The sequence below is a fragment of the Salmo salar genome, chromosome 11 (genome assembly GCF_965601325.2).
Source record: "Salmo salar chromosome 11, fSalSal1, whole genome shotgun sequence".
Taxonomy (NCBI): domain Eukaryota; kingdom Metazoa; phylum Chordata; class Actinopteri; order Salmoniformes; family Salmonidae; genus Salmo; species Salmo salar.
Genome location: NC_138301.1, coordinates 16982461 through 17003440, shown reverse-complemented (window position 1 = coordinate 17003440; position 20980 = coordinate 16982461). Strand labels below are relative to the sequence as shown.

The following is a 20980-nucleotide window of genomic DNA, read 5'->3' as shown; positions in this document are numbered from 1 at the left end:
TTTTTATATACTGCTCAAAAAAATAAAGGGAACACTTAAACAACACATCCTAGATCTGAATGAAAGAAATAATCTTATTAAATACTTTTTCTTTACATAGTTGAATGTGCTGACAACAAAATCACACAAAAATAATCAATGGAAATCCAATTTATCAACCCATGGAGGTCTGGATTTGGAGTCACACTCAAAATTAAAGTGGAAAACCACATTACAGGCTGATCCAACTTTGATGTAATGTCCTTAAAACAAGTCAAAATGAGGCTCAGTAGTGTGTGTGGCCTCCACGTGCCTGTATGACCTCCCTACAACGCCTGGCCATGCTCCTGATGAGGTGGCGGATGGTCTCCTGAGGGATCTCCTCCCAGACCTGGACTAAAGCATCCGCCAACTCCTGGACAGTCTGTGGTGCAACGTGGCGTTGGTGGATGGAGCGAGACATGATGTCCCAGATGTGCTCAATTGGATTCAGGTCTGGGGAACGGGCGGGCCAGTCCATAGCATCAATGCCTTCCTCTTGCAGGAACTGCTGACACACTCCAGCCACATGAGGTCTAGCATTGTCTTGCATTAGGAGGAACCCAGGGCCAACCGCACCAGCATATGGTCTCACAAGGGGTCTGAGGATCTCATCTCTGTACCTAATGGAAGTCAGGCTACCTCTGGCGAGCACATGGAGGGCTGTGCGGCCCCCCAAAGAAATGCCACCCCACACCATGACTGACCCACCGCCAAAACGGTCATGCTGGAGGATGTTGCAGGCAGCAGAACGTTCTCCACGGCGTCTCCAGACTCTGTCACGTCTGTCACATGCTCAGTGTGAACCTGCTTTCATCTGTGAAGAGCACAGGGCGCCAGTGGCGAATTTGCCAATCTTGGTGTTCTCTGGCAAATGCCAAACGTCCTGCACGGTGTTGGGCTGTAAGCACAACCCCCACCTGTGGATGTCGGGCCCTCATACCACCCTCATGGAGTCTGTTTCTGACCGTTTGAGCAGACACATGCACATTTGTGGCCTGCTGGAGGTCATTTTGCAGGGCTCTGGCAGTGCTTCTCCTGCTCCTCCTCGCACAAAGGCGGAGGTAGCGGTCCTGCTGCTGGGTTGTTGCCCTTCTACGGCCTCCTCCACGTCTCCTGATGTACTGGCCTGTCTCCTGGTAGCGCCTCCATGCTCTGGACACTACGCTGACAGACACAGCAAACCTTCTTGCCACAGCTCGCATTGATGTGCCATCCTGGATGAGCTGCACTACCTGAGCCACTTGTGTGGGTTGTAGACTCCGTCTCATGCTACCACTAGAGTGAAAGCACCGCCAGCATTCAAAAGTGACCAAAACATCAGCCAGGAAGCATAGGAACTGAGAAGTGGTCTGTGGTCCCCACCTGCAGAACCACTCCTTTATTAGGGGTGTCTTGCTAATTGCCTATAATTTCCACCTGTTGTCTATTCCATTTGCACAACAGCATGTGAAATTTATTGTCAATCAGTGTTGCTTCCTAAGTGGACAGTTTGATTTCACAGAAGTGTGATTGACTTGGATTTACATTGTGTTGTTTAAGTGTTCCCTTTATTCTTTTGAGCAGTGTATATATATTTTTTACTTTTACCCCTTTTTCTCCCCAATTGGTAATTACAGTCTTGTCCCATCGCTGCAACTCCCCTATGGACTTGGGAGAGGTGAAAGTCGAGAGTCATGCCGTCCCTGGGAGGGGTGCGTCACTTGAGTGGGTTGAGTCTCCGGGTTGGCGCCCCACTTGGGTTGTGCGGTGGCGGAGATCTTTGTAGGCTATACTTGGCCTTGTCTCAGGATGGTAAGTTGGTGGTTGAAGATATCCCTCTAGTGGTGTGGGGGCTGTGATTTGGCAAAGTGGGTGGGGTTATATCCTGCCTGTTTGGCCCTGTCCGGGGGTATCGTTTCCCGACCCCTCCTGTCTCAGTCTCCAGTATTTATGCTGCAGTAGTTTATGTGTCGGGGGGCTAGGGTCAGTCTGTTATATCGGGAGTATTTCTCCTGTCTTATCTGGTGTCCTGTGTGAATTTAAGTATGCTCGCTCTAATTCTCTCTCTCTCTCTTTCTTTCTTTCTTTCTTTCTTTCTTTCTTTCTCTCTCTCTCTCGGAGGACCTGAGCCCTGGGACCATGCCTCAGGACTACCTGGCCTGATGACTCCTTGCTGTCCCCAGTCCACCTGGCTGTGCTGCTGCTCCAGTTTCAACTGTTCTGCCTGCGGCTATGGAACCCTGACCTGTTCACCGGACGTGCTACCTGTCCCAGACCTGCTGTTTTCAACTCTCTAGAGACAGCAGGAGCGGTAGAGATACTATGAATGATCGGCTATGAAAAGCCAACTGACATTTACTCCTGAGGTGCTGACCTGTTGCACCCTCGACAACCATGTTCTGTTATAATCTCCACCCGGCACAGCCAGAAGAGGACTGGCCACCCCTCATAGCCTGGTTCCTCCCTAGGTTCTGGCCTTTCTAGGGAGTTTTTCCTAGCCACCGTGCTTCTACACCTGCATTGCTTGCTGTTTGGGGTTTTAGGCTGGGTTTCTGTACAGTACTTTGAGATATCAGCTGATGTAAGAAGGGCTTTATAAATAAATTTTATTGGAAGCCAGCCGCACCAATGCGTCGGAGGAAACACTGTCCAGCTGGAGACCGAAGTCGCTAGAGCACAATGGGACACAGAAATCCCAGCCGGCCAAACCCTCCGCTAACATGGATGATGCTGGGCCAATTGTGCGCTGCCTCATGGGTCTCCCAGTCACAGCCGGCTGTGACACAGCCTGGGATCAAACCCGGGTCTGTAGTGACGCCTCAAGCACTGCAATGCAGTGCCTTAGACTGCTGCGCCACTTGGGAGCATGGCCTTATTTCTATTACAGCATATTGGATGACTGTCATTCATATTCCATTCACAAAGCTCAATGTAACATCAATAGGTTTAGGTTACTTCATGATACTTGAATTGTCCCTATACCCATCATGAGATTGCTACAACCTAGCCAATGAATGAAAGTTTACAACGTAGGTGCAGAGGTTGAGAGAAAAACTTGAGTAATCAAGGTGACAGACACATTCAATATCGCCTTGCATCTAGCTGATCTATGGTGTAATTATTAGTCCAACAGTCGCAAACAAATTCAGGTATGTTTATCCCCGTTTCGTTGCATTTGCTTACGTTTAAGATGTGTTTTTCAACAGATTCGGCGGAATGAATACACCCCTGATCACACATAACACAGTTCACTTTCAGAGCAGCCACATATAAACAGCATGATCACTTTGCTCTTTAATTCCTTCTTGCATCTACACACTCTCCTCATCTCACCTTTTCCATTCGCTTGTGAATTTCAGTGAACATCACATCAGCTGTCTGTGACCACGCAAAAAAAAACATTCCAAGCCAAACCTTGATATCATAACCTCTAACCACTATCCGCTACACACGGCCTACATAATTTTCACCATATTAGCTAACTTCACAGTCTCAATACATAGCTACTAGAACTAACGTCTTAGTAAACCTGCTACAATCCTGCAGTACAGTGTACATTCAGCATGCAGTTCAGCCGTTGCACCGGTGGGCCCCAGTGCCAATAAATTCATAAAACTGGGAAAAGTTCCAGTGTTGGATAGCCATAGCATCCCTCTCTGTTTGAGCTGGGTGTTTGAGTAGGCTAATTTAGCTAGGTGCATTCTCTAGATAAGTGAAAGTGAGGAAAAAAAATACAATGAAATATAGTTAGCTCTCTCTCTCCTGCATCTCCTTATTTTTTTAAGAAATTAATTTGTTAAAAACTGTTCAACTATTGTTTTTCTCTCTCTTTGAGTCAACTACTCACCCCATTTTATGCACTGCAGTAATAGCTAGCTGTAGCTTATGCTTTCAGTACTAGATTCATTCTCTGATCCTTTGATTGGGTGCACAACATGTCAGTTCATGCTTCAAGAGCTCTGATAAGTTGGAGGGCATCCTCTGGAAGTTGTCATAATTACTGTGTAAGCCTATGGAAGGGGGTGAGAACCATGAGCCTCCTAGGTTTTGAATGAATTTCAATGTACCCAGAGGTGGATGGAAACTAGCTGTCCACCAGCTACACCATGGTGCTACCCTACAGACTTCTATTGAGGCTAATGTAGAACTTCATTGCAAAAAAGTGTGATTTAATACATTATTTGGTGACATGAATATATTTAGTATATTTTTTATGTTTCACTATTTTTATCAAATTCACTGAGGACGATGGACCTCCCCGTCCTCCTCTGTGGTTTCTTACATTTGTTGTGGCATCTAAAGCTCATTTTCCTGCATTTCTTCACCACCTAATATGGCCCATGGCCTTTCTAGCCAACTCTATTTAGAACAAAAAAAAGTAAGCAAGAATGCCCACAGTCATCAAGCAAGGGAAGATTATTATTAAATATGTTTAAGTGAGACTGAACTAGATCAATGATATTTCAATAATCAATATTGTGTCGCACCTTTAACCAATAGACTAACAAATGAACAACTCTTACCAAATAAAGTACAAATACTTTTGATTGTCTTTATCAAGACATCCTCTATATCAGATTTCAGCCAGACAGCCCAGCCAGCTCGAGCCACCTGCACACCTGACCCCCACCAGTCTAGTCAATAACCCAACACAACTTCCTTTTTTATGTATGTCTCAATGGAAGTTTAATAAAAACACACATACACGAACACACTAACACACAGAAACAGTACATCCTCCATATAATTAAAGTCATAGGACTAATAGTACTGCAGAGCTTATTTACCTTGCAAACAATATAGCTGGGTCACCTCGTCCTGTCCCTAGGGGTCCACCACCCTGCAGTGTCACATTCTAACATATCCCACTAAGCTTTAGGATCTTAGTGAAACATTCATTATTGGTTTCAGGTGTGTTACTCCAAGGCCAGAATGACAACCAACAGTATGGCAGACCCCCAGGGCCAGGACTGAGCAGCCCAGCAGCCAGGGATTGCCTAAATAGGTACAGTATCTGCCCTTACATGGGCATGTTTTCAATACAGACTCCTGTTGTACAGTATTCCATATAAGGCATCCAGACCTTATAAAAGTTGCCCAGTATACCCTTAATCTTGTAATAAATCAAATCTAGTGATACATAACTTGACATTCCTGCCATCCATTGTGACATTGTGGGAGGATACATTAATGGCAATGCATTTCTTAGCCGCTATAAATGCTAGGTTACACAGTTTCTTCTGATAACAGTCTCCAGTATCAACATTTCCAAGCAAACAAAAACAGGGAGAAGGGATAATCTGTAGACATGCTGAGATAAAAGAAGATACTCTTTGCCAGAATTCAGCCAGCCTTCACAAGACCATAACATACACAAATATGTCCCCTCCTCAAGCAGGATAATACAATTTCTGAGTGCATGATATTCAGTTTTACTGGCATATAGTACGTTCTGTGGATGGTCTTAAACTGCAGTAATTTGTGTCTATGATTATATGAACATGACGGGGCATTCTAACATATCTGCATCCATTCATCATTATCAATAGCGTCTCCAAGGTCTTCTTCACATATTTGTTTTACATGTTTTGTGTCATCGTGAAAAGCCTCTATCAACCCTTGATACAGTTTGGAAATCAACTTTAGACGTTTGTCAGACTGCCTTAAAATACACTGCTCAAAAAAATAAAGGGAACACTTAAACAACACAATGTAACTCCAAGTCAATCACACTTCTGTGAAATCAAACTGTCCACTTAGGAAGCAACACTGATTGAAAATAAATTTCACATGCTGTTGTGCAAATGGAATAGACAACAGGTGGAAATTATAGGCAATTAGCAAGACACCCCCAATAAAGGAGTGGTTCTGCAGGTGGGGACCACAGACCACTTCTCAGTTCCTAAGCTTCCTGGCTGATGTTTTGGTCACTTTTGAATGCTGGCCGGTGCTTTCACTCTAGTGGTAGCATGAGACGGAGTCTACAACCCACACAAGTGGCTCAGGTAGTGCAGCTCATCCAGGATGGCACATCAATGCGAGCTGTGGCAAGAAGGTTTGCTGTGTCTGTCAGCGTAGTGTCCAGAGCATGGAGGCGCTACCAGGAGACAGGCCAGTACATCAGGAGACGTGGAGGAGGCCGTAGGAGGGCAACAACCCAGTAGCAGGACCGCTACCTCCGCCTTTGTGCAAGGAGGAGCAGGAGGAGCAATGCCAGAGCCCTGCAAAATGACCTCCAGCAGGCCACAAATGTGCATGTGTCTACTCAAACGGTCAGAAACAGACTCCATGAGGGTGGTATGAGGGCCCGACGTCCACAGGTGGGGTTTGTGCTTACAGCCCAACACCGTGCAGGACGTTTGGCATTTGCCAGAGAACACCAAGATTGGCAAATTCGCCACTGGCGCCCTGTGCTCTTCACAGATGAAAGCAGGTTCACACTGAGCATGTGACAGACGTGACAGAGTCTGGAGACGCCGTGGAGAACGTTCTGCTGCCTGCAACATCCTCCAGCATGACCGGTTTGGCGGTGGGTCAGTCATGGTGTGGGGTGGCATTTCTTTGGGGGGGCCGCACAGCCCTCCATGTGCTCGCCAGAGGTAGCCTGACTGCCATTAGGTACCGAGATGAGATCCTCAGACCCCTTGTGAGATCATATGCTGGTGCGGTTGGCCCTGGGTTCCTCCTAATGCAAGACAATGCTAGACCTCATGTGGCTGGAGTGTGTCAGCAGTTCCTGCAAGAGGAAGGCATTGATGCTATGGACTGGCCCGCCCGTTCCCCAGACCTGGTTCCAATTGAGCACATCTGGGACATCATGTCTCGCTCCATCCACCAACGCCACGTTGCACCACAGACTGTCCAGGAGTTGGCGGATGCTTTAGTCCAGGTCTGGGAGGAGATCCCTCAGGAGACCATCCGCCACCTCATCAGGAGCATGCCCAGGCGTTGTAGGGAGGTCATACAGGCACGTGGAGGCCACACACACTACTGAGCCTCATTTTGACTTGTTTTAAGGACATTACATCAAAGTTGGATGAGCCTGTAGTGTGGTTTTCCACTTTCATTTTGAGTGTGACTCCAAATCCAGACCTCCATGGGTTGATAAATTGGATTTCCATTGATTATTTTTGTGTGATTTTGTTGTCAGCACATTCAACTATGTAAAGAAAAAAGTATTTAATAAGATTATTTCATTCATTCAGATCTAGGATGTGTTATTTTAGTTTTCCCTTTATTTTTTTGAGCAGTATAGTTTCATTCTTTGAAGCTTCTGTCTTGTCCAGTGTTTGCTACACAGAGAGAATAAAGTGTTGCATCTGCAAACGTTCACCTCAGCTCCATCACAGACTGGTCTTCCCTGGCTGCCTGACCCTGCTAAGACCCCTATCACAATCTGATCCTGCTCAGATGAGGCACGACAAATAATTATCTTGGTGTACATTTATACATTATATTATTCAAGAATAGTATCAATGTTTCAACAATTGAAATGACCATTATTCCCAGATCCCAGACTGTAGCCTACAACATCAACTAAAGATGGAACTTTGTATCGATTCACTGATCATTATAAGATACTGCAAATTTCACCTGAGCTCCGTAGACTGGTCTTCCCTGGCTGTCTGACCCTGCAGGAACACCTGTCACCATCTGATCCTGCTAAGATGATGAGAATAGTGTTGTGTACTGACTGCAGAATATTGATCTTCAATCGCTGGTTTCATCATTTGATTCAGGTCAAGTGTGATTGAGGCAAAAATAATAACTAAAGCTAGTGAGCTAGCTAGCTAATGTCTGCCAACATTTGACAAGCTCTAGCTAATGGTACAATGATACATCATCAAATGTACTTCTGTTGATACGGGACAAAATAAAGGCTACAAAACATTTCCATATACACAACAGCTGGTAGATACTGCTACCTGACAGATAACTAGCTGTGGTAGCTACTAGCTATCTACTAGTAGTTAATTCACTTCAGTCGAGAGGGGATGAAACATTAGCTAACTTAACATGTCAGTTACACTACTAGCTCAGCACTGGGAATATATGCAATTTTTTCTGTCAAACAGTAGTTACCTTGCCAGCTAGATCAGTCAACTAAAGAGTAGCCAGTTTCTGCTCTGCTTGCTTTTACAAGTCAGAGAAAAAGTGCAACACAGACAGCAGCTGCCTCTATTAATTTATCCTGTTCTGGTCCTATACACCAGCCTTTCAGAAGCTTTGCCTTCCCACAGCCTGACCGCACACTCTGTGGTGTCCGTGCAGTCCTAAATCCAGCAGGCTGAATCCGGAAAATAGCCTACACGACCAATCTGAGGTGTCTGCATGGTCCTAAAGCACACTTGTGCCGTGTTTTGTATCACATCTCAATGATTTCCAATTCATCACAAAGATGTTCAATGGGGTTAAGGTCAGGGCTCTATGCAGGCCAGTCAAGTTCTTCCATGCCGATCTTGACAAACCATTTCTGTATGGACCTCGATTTGTGCACAGGGGCATTGTCATGCTGAAACATGAAAGGGCCTTCCCCAAAATGTTGCCACAAAGTTCATACTTTACAACATTCGCAGAGTACGACCCTGCCTTACACAGGAAGCGGCGCAGGTCCTAATCCAGGCACTTGTCATCTCCCGTCTGGATTACTGCAACTCGCTGTTGGCTGGGCTCCCTGCCTGTGCCATTAAACCCCTACAACTCATCCAGAACGCCGCAGCCCGTCTGGTGTTCAACCTTCCCAAGTTCTCTCACATCACCCCGCTCCTCCGCACACTCCACTGGCTTCCAGTTGAAGCTTGCATCTGCTACAAGACCATTGTGCTTGCCTACGGAGCTGTGAGGGGAACGGCACCTCTGTACCTTCAGGCTCTGATCAGTCCCTACACCCAAACAAGGGGACTGCGTTCATCCACCTCTGGCCTGCTGGCCCCCCTACCTCTGCGGAAGCACAGTTCCCGCTCAGCCCAGTCAAAACTGTTCGCTGCTCTGGCACCCCAAGTTCCCTCACGACGCCAGGACAGCGGAGTCAATCACCACCTTACGGAGACACCTGCAACCCCACCTCTTTAAGGAATACCTGGGATAGGATAAAGTAATCCTTCTAACCCCCCCCCCCCCCAAAAAAAAAAATATATAGATGTACTATTGTAAAGTGGTTGTTCCACTGGATATCATAAGGTGAATGCACCAATTTGTAAGTCGCTCTGGATAAGAGCGTCTGCTAAATGATGTAAATGTAAATGCAAAGTTGGAAGCACAGAATCGTCTAGAATGTCATTTTATCTGTTGCGTTAAGATTTCCCTTCACTGGAACTAAGGGGTCAAGCCCGAACCATAAAAAACAGCACCAGACCATTATTCCTCCTCCACCAAACTTTACAGTTTGGCAGGTATCGTTCTCCTAGCATCCGCCATACCCAGATTTGTCCATCGGACTGCCAGATGTTGACGCGTGATTCATCACTCCAGAGAACATGTTTCCAATGGCGGCGAGCTTTACACCACTCCAGTCGACGCTTGGCATTACGCATGTTGATCTTAGGCTTGTGTGCAGCTGCTCGGCCATGGAAACCCATTTCATGAAAGTCCCGACAAACAGTTCTTGTGCTGACAGTTTGGAACTCGGAAGTGAGTGTTGCAACTTGAGGACTGACGATTTTTACACACTTCAGCACTTGGTGGTGCTGTTCTGTGAGCTTGCCTACCACCTTGCGGCTGAGCCGTTGTTGCTCCTAGACGTTTCCACTTCACAATAACAGGACTTGCAGTTGACCGGGGCAGCTCTAACAGGGCAGAAATTTGACAAACTGACTTGGTGGAAAGGTGGCATCCTATGCTGGTGCCACGTTGAAAGTCACTTCAGTAAAGGCCATTATACTGCCAATATTTGTTTATGAAGATTGCATGGCAGTGTGCTCGATTTTATACACCAGTTAGCAACGGTGTGGCTGAAATAGTCGAATGCACTAATTTGAAGGGGAGTCCACATACTTTTGGCCATGTAGTGTACATACATTTACATTTTACATTTTAGTCATTTAGCAGACGCTCTTATCCAGAGCGACTTACAGTAGTGAATGCATACATTTCATACATATATTTATTTTTTCCGTACTGGTCCCCCGTGGGAATCGAACCCACAACCCCAGCGTTGCAAACACCATGCTCTACCAACTGAGCCACACGGGACATATCTGTTGAGTGAGTGAACCCCAGGAATTGATCTCCAGGAGCATAGCCCGACCTATGAACTTTCACCCCAAGGTTGCTTATCTCCGACAACACACAAACAAGCACACACACACACACACACATATCCCCTGTTCCAGAGACCACCTATCACCCTCTGTACACTGCCTCAATTATCCCTCTATAATTAATGGAACTGCCTCCGAGCTTAATGTACTGGCTGGATCTCTGGCAGGAAATCAAGGAAGAGTGCCTTCATAAATATTTAGAGAAACTGCAATGAAATTTTCAGGCGCAGAAAACAATGTCCCACTAAGACAATCTTTACAGTACACAATGAAAGCGAGAAGTTGCTTGAAAGTGCATTTCTTGCTCATTGAACATTGAGCCGTACAGTTAAATTTGTGTGTGTGTGTGTGTGAGAGAGAGAGAGAGAGAGAGAGAGAGAGAGAGAGAGAGAGAGAGAGAGAGAGAGAGAGAGAGAGAGAGAGAGAAAGAGAGAGAGAGAGAGAGAAAGAGAGAGAAAGAGAGAGAGAGAGAGAAAGAGAAAGAGAAAGAGAAAGAGAAAGAAATTACTTTTAACACAAATTGGCAGGGAAATATATTGATAAGACCACTCTCTCCACAGGGACTCTCTTCATAGGAAAAGTTAGACAAATATGACCAGCACCACATGGGGACGGTGCCTGTGCCAAGAACAGCCCTCATCACTAATGGCCCAGCTGCAAGCTATGAACCTCTAACCTACAGACTTCAGCAGAGCCCAGGCTGGTCTCATAGACTAAATGTAACATAGTTAACAAAAATCTGCACACATTTAGCTCTATCATCACAGTTATAGACCTACAGCAAGTAGGCCTAACTGCATGCTTTTCATGATCAGTAACATCAATTGGTCATGTCATTTCAGATGTGAGAGTAACCTCACAATTTCTCTTAATATTGGCCACAATTAATTGGATATTTGAGTGATATAAAACAAAAGTGAACTGTACCTGACAAGTATGAGTGGTTTAGGTTCATTTCTCATCCTTTGTGGGGTCTGCCTGCCAAGCAGCAGAAGGGCGCATTTGCCGACGTAACATTACTGTTAGCTGATAATGTTTACCTTGCAAGCTACTGGTAGAAACTTTGTACAGTTAGCTAAACATAGTGGTAAGTAGACCTCAATATATGTTTTACTCCAACCAACGTAGGCCTACCTAGTTAGCTAACATTATCCCATTTTCAACATTGTTTTTAAATAGTGTTTAATCACGATTGCTGCTGACAGACATGATAGGCTACATTGACTGATGGACCATGTCAAATTGGCTAGCTAGCTAACAGATCACATCAATATGGCTAGTTAACAAGCTAACTTTCAGGGGATAAACTATATGGCTGTATATCCAAATATTGTTTGATTTGATTGCCATCTATAGTGGTGATGACAGTAGTCCGACTGACAACTTTACCAGGACGATGTCAAGCTCTTTCCAAAAGCCTAATCTCTGATGAAGCAAGCTAAATGGCCCATGTTGTTTGCTTAGCTAGCTAGCTACATGCCAAATGGATATGGCTACCCTCATGTATCTGAAAATACATGATCAATTGATGTTTACTGATTGATGTATAACTAAATATGGAATAATTAAAATTGTGTAGTTCTGACTATGCTCTTCAAGAGGTGATGATATTAAAACCAAAAAGTTATAATAAATGACACGTAGTTAATGGTTTGAGCAGAACTGGGGGTCTCCTTGCCCCCCAGCAGCCAAATCGAACGCTATTGTGACATTTTATTGATAACGACCTATTGGTCAGGGAGACATTCAAACCAGTCTAATTGGAATAACTGGCAGCAGAGGCGTAATCCTGATTTCACTGATGCAGGAAAGTAAAAGTAAGGCGTGTGATGTGTCAGAAATTGTGTAATAGAACTACTGTCAACCTAAAATATTATCCAATCATTATAAATACAGTTTATAGGGGTTTTATACCAATTTTCTGTATAAATACCCTCTAAAATATATGTAAACAGACCTTAAATGTCTCAATTTCTGTTTTCTTTTAAAGCTGTGAGTGCAATTATATGATACAATCAGACTTGTTGCATTCACAATTTGTCTAAGTTCTATCATCAACTGATTTCAGCCAGTGTATGGCTGTGGATTGACTGCATTGTTTGAATGGAATGTTGGCATTTTGGCAGTTAATTTGAATTTAATCATTCCTCTAAAACTACCTGGCTAGCTAGATAACAAATATACAGTGCAGATAATTTCTTCAAATTCATGATTTAAACAATATCTTATCACAGTACTGGCAAAACCATGGTTGACCAGCTCCCTGACCAAAATAGCTGACCTTTATCCGATAATAAGAAGGTTCATGTCCATTCTAGTATTCTAATTCTATGTTCGTAACATATCATACGAAATGGATGATGGACATCCACAAATTAATACATACCATCCCAAACATAACATATCATACTAACTTAACATATCATACTAACTTAACATATCATACTAACTATGTTACGTCTCCCCTGAGTCCAGGTTGCAAAGCCAGTAGCCTGTATGTGAGACTCCCATCCATAAACAAGATGAGGGCCAAAATAGCACTCAGTGTTCTTGCTGAGAGAAATCCTTCACACAGTGCCTGACTATTTATTTTGACCAATACTATTACAAACAAATTGCAACAAGATTACACAAAGAATGCAACTAATTCATATTGCCTAAATGAGAGTAGATATTTCACAACGATAGGCATCTGTAGGCCTATGCAACAATAGGCTACTGTAGCCTATACAACAAAATGCCAAATGAGAGCGTTTAAAACCACTGTTCAGTTGGTGACAGTCAAGAAACGAAATAATTAATGGCATTAATGTTGATTTTTCAACGTCTGCATAATTTAGAAAAAAAACATGTCGAGCCAACTGGACATGCTTACCAGGTGTGAGCACGTGCTAGATCTGTTTCCCGCGAAATGATGCAAATTATAAACAACAGTAAATAGTGAGCCACAACACACACACATAAACCCACATGTTGGATTAATATTAAAGAATATTAAAGAAATACTTACAGAGAAACCTGCCCAAAATGGACACGAATGTCTGACCCTTGGTGAGGTAGTGAGGGCCAGAGCGGCAAAACTGACTGCCAAAATCAGACTTCCCAAAACCATCTGAGAAACTCCGAGAGAAAGCATGATCCGTGTCCGAGTCCGAAACTCCCTGAGTCTGGAGAGGCTACGGGACAGGGACGCGGGGCTGAGCGAACGACCTCGGGGCATTGCTTGGACTGGCATTGTCACGAAGAAAACAGAGTTGATGTATCAGCTATTGAAAAAATAGAGTTAAGCTATTTCCATCAGCATCCAAAAGTGGTACCTAACAGCAAAGCAAGTAACCTATGTCCAAACGTTAAGCTTGATAAGCTACGGTGTCCAAAAAGCATATAACATCAGTCCTACTAAATGGTTCCTTTGAAAGAGTCTCCATTAAATTGCATGAATTATCCCAAGATGCAGATGTGTAATTGCCAGTTGTTCTGAAGGCTACAACAGTGTGATGGATCAGATGCGTAGTGACTTTCTTGTGCTGCTACCCAAATCGATTCTGCAAAAACACAGGATAACGCGCTATTAGGTAAGGTAACCGGGTTTTCGAGGAAAAGCTTGAGAAATGGTCCATCAAATCATAGTCCACGAGGATTCATTCTGCTTCCTTATTTTCATTGCTACAGGATACATTTTAAAGAACATCGGCAAGTAAAAACGTATAGCTGAAATGAAACGGGAATAATGTCACCCTTTTATGTAGGCTAGTATTCCACTGTCAAACGCGCATCAGGGTACATGCACAGAGAGAGCGTGGCCGTGGGTATGCTATTTCACACAGGCGCAGGGTTTTCACAGACTACAGCAAACTACCCGCGGCGGGAGGAGATGCAGCTAGCTACACGTTGTTCTTTGGTCGCTATACTGCGTAATGGGGACCTGTCACAATGTGTGTTTGGGGCGATCAATACTACGATGGTGCGGAGTGTTGAGGGGCCACTTCGCATCCCAAAAAATAGCCTCATGTGATTGCGTCTACAAATAATTAAACTATATGAACATTAAAAAGATGACCATGCTCTTATCATTTGTGAAGTCTTGCACTTATCCTTTGTGATATCTATGAATGATCTGAATTCAAATGACCAATTTCTCATACATTTCTTCAAATTATAGCCCCCAACCAAATGTTAGGACATAGGCCTTGGTATAGGCCTAAAGATAATTTAGAGACAATAATAGTGAATGTCATTCCATCAAAATACAAATCCCAGCTGATTCTATATGCATGTGAAACAGATGAATGACTACTTGGCTTTGGTTTGTAATAGCAAAAAAAGCTGCTGGATGACACCCTATCTATTGTCATTGTTGTGATTGTCCGAATACATTTAGAACATTGGGTGGTGGGACAAAAAAAAGAATGTGAATGATCCATTTATAATTCATACAGACAAGCCTACTTTATTAGACTCCCAAAGGTTGAGAACCATCAACTGAGATTAGGTACAAGGCACTTTTAGTACATTGGGTGTAAAATCATGCATTTGCATTAAAACAAGTTTATATTCTCCATATTTGTAAAAATGTACTTCATAATGCAAACAGAGGGTAAAGCCTTACAGTCCCTAATCTTTGAATACCAGCCTGCTGTGGCGCTGACCTTGTGGAGACCCAGCCACAGCGCTCTAGAGCACCATCTGCACCGGCCAAGCTGGTACTGCACTTAAATCATGCCGCAGTATCTAAAGATAATAGAAATTCTACAGCAGCCACCTTCCCCCCTCTCAGCTTTGTAATAGATGAAGATCAAACTATAGAAATCCAGTCTAAGCAGAAAACGAACATGATTACATATTTCACCAGAGAATCCTTTAAACTATTAGAATGGAATATCGGTCTCGTAAAAATATGTCAATATCCCGCCAGACAAAAACCCCCAGAAACACTTTACTTTAAAAATGATTTTATTCATTAATACAGTGGTATACTTAAAATTGTGTCACAAAGGAGAAAAAAAAGTCAGCCACACATGAAGAGCTAATATCCAATTCAAGCTGTGTTATCGTATATAAAGAAAATAGTACTGGTGTGCCGTAATATATGGTCTATTAGTACAAAAATACATTTCAGGGCACAAAATAATACAGCATCCAGTATCACAAATAAATGAGGGGGACGCTTTCAGAGTACACCCTTTTAAAGAACAGGTCTGCAAAGTTGTTTAACCCAAGCACTTTATTCTTTTGTAAATAACCATAAAAAGATTTGTGTGACAATTATTATTATTTATATGTAGTGTGAATATATTGGTAGAAAATGTGGATTTTATTACTGCTAATAGTTACAAGTTCCAAGGCTCAAGGGTATAACCAGAATACAAAGTAAACCATGGTCAATTCATGTATTTTTTTTAAAGAGATTTCTCGAAGTTTTATACAAAATAACAAAGACATACAAAAGTTCATTTACAAACCAAGAACCAAGGCCATATGCTAACTTTATGTACAGCCACTTGTCTTTTTTGTAATCTTTTTCTTCTGAAGTCATATGCATAGCAGATAAAGAAAGCATACCTTTATTAGCCTCAATTGTTCTTGTGCGCTAAACCCAAGTTCATTTATACAGTGGGTTGACAAAATGGCAAGAGAAAACTTCATTTTTCCATAATTTAACATCATAACTTAGAAGAACCCAGAGGTTTTTACTGAAAAAGTGAATAATATGCAGATAAGGCATCACTGCTTGTTAATGTAAGAGGGTTTTAACATGGTGAGGGAGAACTGAGCAGGCTTTTGGACCCGAGTCATAGCACATGCATAGATCTTGATACAGCAGGAGGAGAATTCTGGTACTCAATACAAAGTGAATCCAAGGTCAGTTTACAGAAAGAAAGAAAAAAGGAAAGGAAGGAAGAGCCATTCGAGTCACAGGATGAGCATGTTAGAGGCATGAGCTGGGCTTTAAATCCACCTCAAAGTATTCCTTTATCTTCATTTTCTCTTCTGCAGATGCTTGCCAACTTCACTATCACCATAATCATTACCACGAAGCCATACATTTACATCTTCATCACTTTACTGCCCATCTCCCTGGCACCGAATTCCAAAATCTTCACAAATCCGTCAATGTGGAAAAAAACGTGACCGGCTTTGTAAAGTCAGCCAATTCAAAAGGTGACTAAAAGGTTGAAGTCTGATTCTTGAATTCCATTTTCTAGAATTGAATTTAAAATGATATTTATACCATATACTATATATACTGTATGCATATATAGTATAAATACACCTACATGTATGTCCATCTACTTCAATAGTAAAAACCTCACAAACCATCTTTCCTGTTATGTAACAATTAAAGTTAAAACTTGGCGTATAATGTGATGAGTTACTCAGTGGCACAGGGCATGCATTCCATCACTGGTTAAATCGTTTTGTGTGTTGTGTATATTTCTTCAAGACCTCGGAAAGAGTTAAAGGACAGCACGCAGAGGCAACTTCAGTCTCCTTCCATCTTCCATGGGCACAGTAAACAACGCTGGAGCACTGGGTGTAAATACTTCATTGTGTATGGTCCACCCATGGAGAAATAGTGTGTGTGTGTGTGTGTGTGTGTGTGTGTGTGTGTGTGTGTGTGTGTGTGTGTGTGTGTTTATTATCACTCCTTTTCTCATGGTTTCACATTCAGTAACAGGCCAGCTGTTGCACTTTTCAGAAGTGGTCGATGAGCACAGACACACAGTTGGCTCCCACCAGGTAGTTGGGGTCTCCAGGGAGAGACTGATTCTGCCAACTCTTGGGATCACCTGAGGGGGAGAGAAGCAACATGGTAATGATAACAGGTGGAGAAAGGGTATAAGGTTCATAATACACTTCATGCTAAACTAACAACCAGCAAGCTCCAAACACTAAAATAAAACACCCTCTGTTCCATTAGAGCCATATATACATTCGGTTTGTGGTACACACCCCAGGATGTAGCTTGACAGAAGTAAACTTCACATTACATTGCTAAAACCACTCTTCATTTCAAATTATAGCTCTTAAGAACAGAGTATGTACTGGAAGCGACTGTAATTTGAAATTAATGGGTGGGTTCCAGCCCAGGCCTTGAGCCAAGAGTATTGCCTCCACAGAAGAACCAATTTAAATAATTGTTTAAAAGAAAAACGGCTTTAGACTCAAAACTGTTACACTAAACTGCACCATTTCTTCCAAACCACAATGCAGTTGCATTTTAAAGCACTGTTATTTCAGATAATTGCATTCATTCCCTCAGGGCCATGTGAGAAAAGTGAGATCTTCAGATCAAAGTGCATAAAAATTGCAGGCTTTTAGCCTCAGCTGGATGCATAGTTCTGATAGGAAATCACAAGGGGGATAATGCATCATAATCATTATAGTATAATTACTTCTAAATGTCAAAGGGATTTTAGCAATGACAGGTCCTATCAGATAGGATCCATATGAGGACCAAGAGGTGTTTAACTGATTTTTCTCAAATCAATTGTCAATGACTCAGGTTCACAATTAGCCAGTGCAGCAGGAGGAGGAATGTTCACTGTGAAACTCATAATGACATCAGTACATTAAGGTAATGTTTTGTCAGAAGTAAACTGATCAAGTGTGGTTTGGATTGAATCTCTCCCGTCCGTGAGCAGACTTCTTTCAGAACCATTCCAAACCAAGACCATTCAGTCACACACTACACTGCTTCCCTACTGGAAACTCCCATTGGGCCTGGGCAGCTCAGCACCCAGCTAGAAATGAGAGTCAGACTCAGTGAGGAGCAAGACACAAGTCGAGCTGAAATGAAGCTAAAGAAGGGCCTTGTTTTACAATAAGAGGATTAGAGCACAGCCCTGTAATCCATCTACAACGAAGCAGGACAACAAACGAACAAGCCAACGAGGCAGCAGTAGGCTAATTTAGCCCTTCAAGTCCAATTCTAGCTGAGAGTAAATAGTAGCTAATCCACGGCGGTGCCAAGTTTACCATTTAGACGTTTAGAGAGGAGCGGAGGGAGAGCAGAGAGCTGTCTCAGTTCTGTTCTGATGCTGTCAGACAGACAGATCTCAGATCCAACCCACAGGCTGTTCTCACATACACAACAGAATATCTGTAAGTACTGAGGGAGCCATGCGTCTGTCTCTGAGAGGGTCCTCTTCCAAATTTAAGAGGGCCACTGACTGCTGCGTTTCAGGATAGACGTTTGGGTGGCTATGTGAGAGAAAAAAATCACTTGTAGGAAAATAATGTGGAATGATTCACTACAAAGAATTAACTAATCGTATGAACATAAAACTGATCGGCTGGATGCATGTCCAATGGAACCATATCCATGTCAAACAGATGACATAGACACAAAGTGGAGGAAAGAACAGAAAGAAATATGTTTCAGCATGAAAAAGCAATGACAAGAAGAACTTTGATCTGAAGACCAGATCAAATAAATAAAGATCAGTGGATGAATGAGTGAGTGAACAAACCGAAATACCAAAATAAATGAAACCATAAAAATCATAAAGTGACCCACAACCATCAGTTTGTCACAAAGCCAACCCAAAGCCCCGACCCCAAAAGGACAGAGAGAGGACGGCGTACCCGACGAGGAGTCGGAGGATTTTAGAGCAAAAGACCAACCATCTGGGGTCATAGACGCACAGTGAGGTAAACGCAGCTCCACAGGCTTCAGGAACTTGAGGCCGTGAGGGCCACACATCACCAGCGGGCTGAGCAGGGTCTCTCCTGGAAACAGATATACACCACAGGGTTAGAGGCTAATACACATGCACACAGTGTTCCTAAGATCACTAAAGCTGTTGGGCTACTTAATGGGTTGACACAGGCACGGTGAACATTTAAGACAATGAAAACCGTTAAAAGATTGAAGGAAAATATACCTATCCTAGAAAAACTCAAAGAGAGAAGTCAAGAGAGAAGAGAGATGATAAATGATCTGTGAAAACAACAATTATCTCATGAACACATTTGGAGAGTAAAATAACCCCACCATGGACTGATACATTACATACAAGTATTCACCCCCTTGGATTTCTTCACATTTTATTGTGTTACAAAGGGGGATTCAAATGTATTTAATTGTCATTTTTATTTGTCAACGATCTACAAAAATACTCTGATGTCAAAGTGTGTGTAAAAAAATATTTTTTTTGATTCATGAAAAATAAAACACTAATATACCTTGATTAGGTAAGTATTCACCCCCCGAGTCAATAATTGTTAGAAACACCTTTGGCATCGATTACAGTTGTGAGTCTTCTTGAGTATGTATCTAAGAGCTTTGCACACCTGGATTGCGCAATATTTGCCCATAATTATTTTCAAAATTGTCAAGCTTTGTCAAGGTGTTGGAGATCATGGCTAGACAGATCAAGTATTGTCATAGATTTTCAAGCAGATTTAAGTCAAAACTGTAACTTGGCCACTCAGGAACATACACTGTCTTCTTGGTAAGCAACTACAGTGTAGATTTGGCCTTGTGTTGTAGGTTATTGTCCTGCTGAAAAGTGAATTCTTCTCCCAGTGTCTGGTGTAAAGCAGACTGAAGCAGGTTTACCTCTAGGATTTTGCCTGTGCTTAGCGATATCCCTTTTTTTATACTGAAAAACTGTCCAGTCTTTGCCGATGTCAAGTATACCCATTCCCTGATGCAACAATGCTTAAAAATAAGGAAGCATTTACTCTGCGATGTGTTGGGTTTGCCTCAAACATATGGCTTTCCATTTTGGCCAAAAGGTGTATTCCTTTGCCATTTTAACAGTATTCTTTTAGTGCCTTGTTGCATGCAGGAAGCATGTTTTGGAATATTTTTATTCTCTATATTTGTATTGTTCTTTTCACTCTGTCATTTAGGTCATTAGTGTGGAGTCACTACAATCTTGTTGATCCATCCTCAGTTCTCCCATTACAGCCATTGAACTCTGTAGCCATTTTAAAATCACCAATGGCCTCATGGTGACATCCCGAAGCAGTTTCCTCCCTGTCCTGCAGCTGTTCAGAAAGACAACTGCATCTGTGTTCGAATACCCATATTAACATACTGTATACTATATACTTAATAAGCATGTACAATATACTATTAGTTCATTTTAGTATAGTGTAAACCAACGGTATCCTTTCAGTTGAGCATACTAGCACTTCGCCTGTCGACCGGAAGTTGATGCTGTTGCTATGCACAATTGAGGGCATCCTGTCGGGCTGTATCATCGCCTGGTATGGCAACTGCACCGCCCGCATCCACAGGGCTCTCCAGAGGGTAGCGAGGTCTGCACAACGCATCACCGGGGGCAAACTACCTGCTCTCCAGGACACCTACAGCACCTGATGTCACAGGAAGGCCAACAAGATAATCAAGGACAACAACCACCTGAGCCTCTGCCTGTTCACCCCGCTATCATCCAGAAGGAGAGGTCAGTTCAGGTGCATCAAAGCTGGGACCGAGAGACTGAAAAACAGCTTCTATCTCAAGGCCATCAGACTGTTAAATAGCCATCACTAGCACATTAGAGGCTGCTGCCCTATATACAGTACATAGACCTGAAATCACTGGCCACTTTAATAATGGAACACTAGTCACTTTAATAATGTTTACATCTTTTGCATTACACATCTCGTATGTATATACTGTATTCTATTCTATCTTAGTCTATGCCGTTCTGACATTGCTCATCAAAATATTTATATATTCTTAATTCCATTCCTTTACTTAGATT

General features: G+C 42.8%; 2 protein-coding genes across 14 annotated transcripts in view; both read right to left on the bottom strand.

Moving 5' to 3' along the window:
- LOC106562150 (protein ENTREP2) overlaps nt 1-14156 on the bottom strand; it is a 188550-nt gene extending 174394 nt beyond the window's left edge. Inside the window, exon 1 of the mRNA XM_014126809.3 lies at nt 13270-14156. Within this exon, the coding sequence (XP_013982284.2) occupies nt 13270-13494 (225 nt within the window). The 5' untranslated portion in view covers nt 13495-14156. The remainder of the gene's footprint in view (nt 1-13269) is intronic.
- A 1038-nt stretch (nt 14157-15194) lies between these two features.
- LOC106562151 (tight junction protein 1) overlaps nt 15195-20980 on the bottom strand; it is a 155328-nt gene continuing 149542 nt past the window's right edge. For 9 of the 13 annotated variants that reach the window (XM_082957761.1, XM_082957762.1, XM_045689084.2 and 6 more), the window contains 2 exons: nt 18849-18992; nt 15195-17050 (listed from right to left, as the gene is read on the bottom strand). In XM_082957761.1, coding sequence (XP_082813887.1) covers nt 16956-17050; nt 18849-18992 — 239 coding nt within the window. In that variant the 3' untranslated portion in view covers nt 15195-16955. The remainder of the gene's footprint in view (nt 17051-18848; nt 18993-20980) is intronic. The other 4 variants (XM_082957764.1, XM_082957759.1, XM_082957760.1 and 1 more) reach the window with 2 other exon arrangements.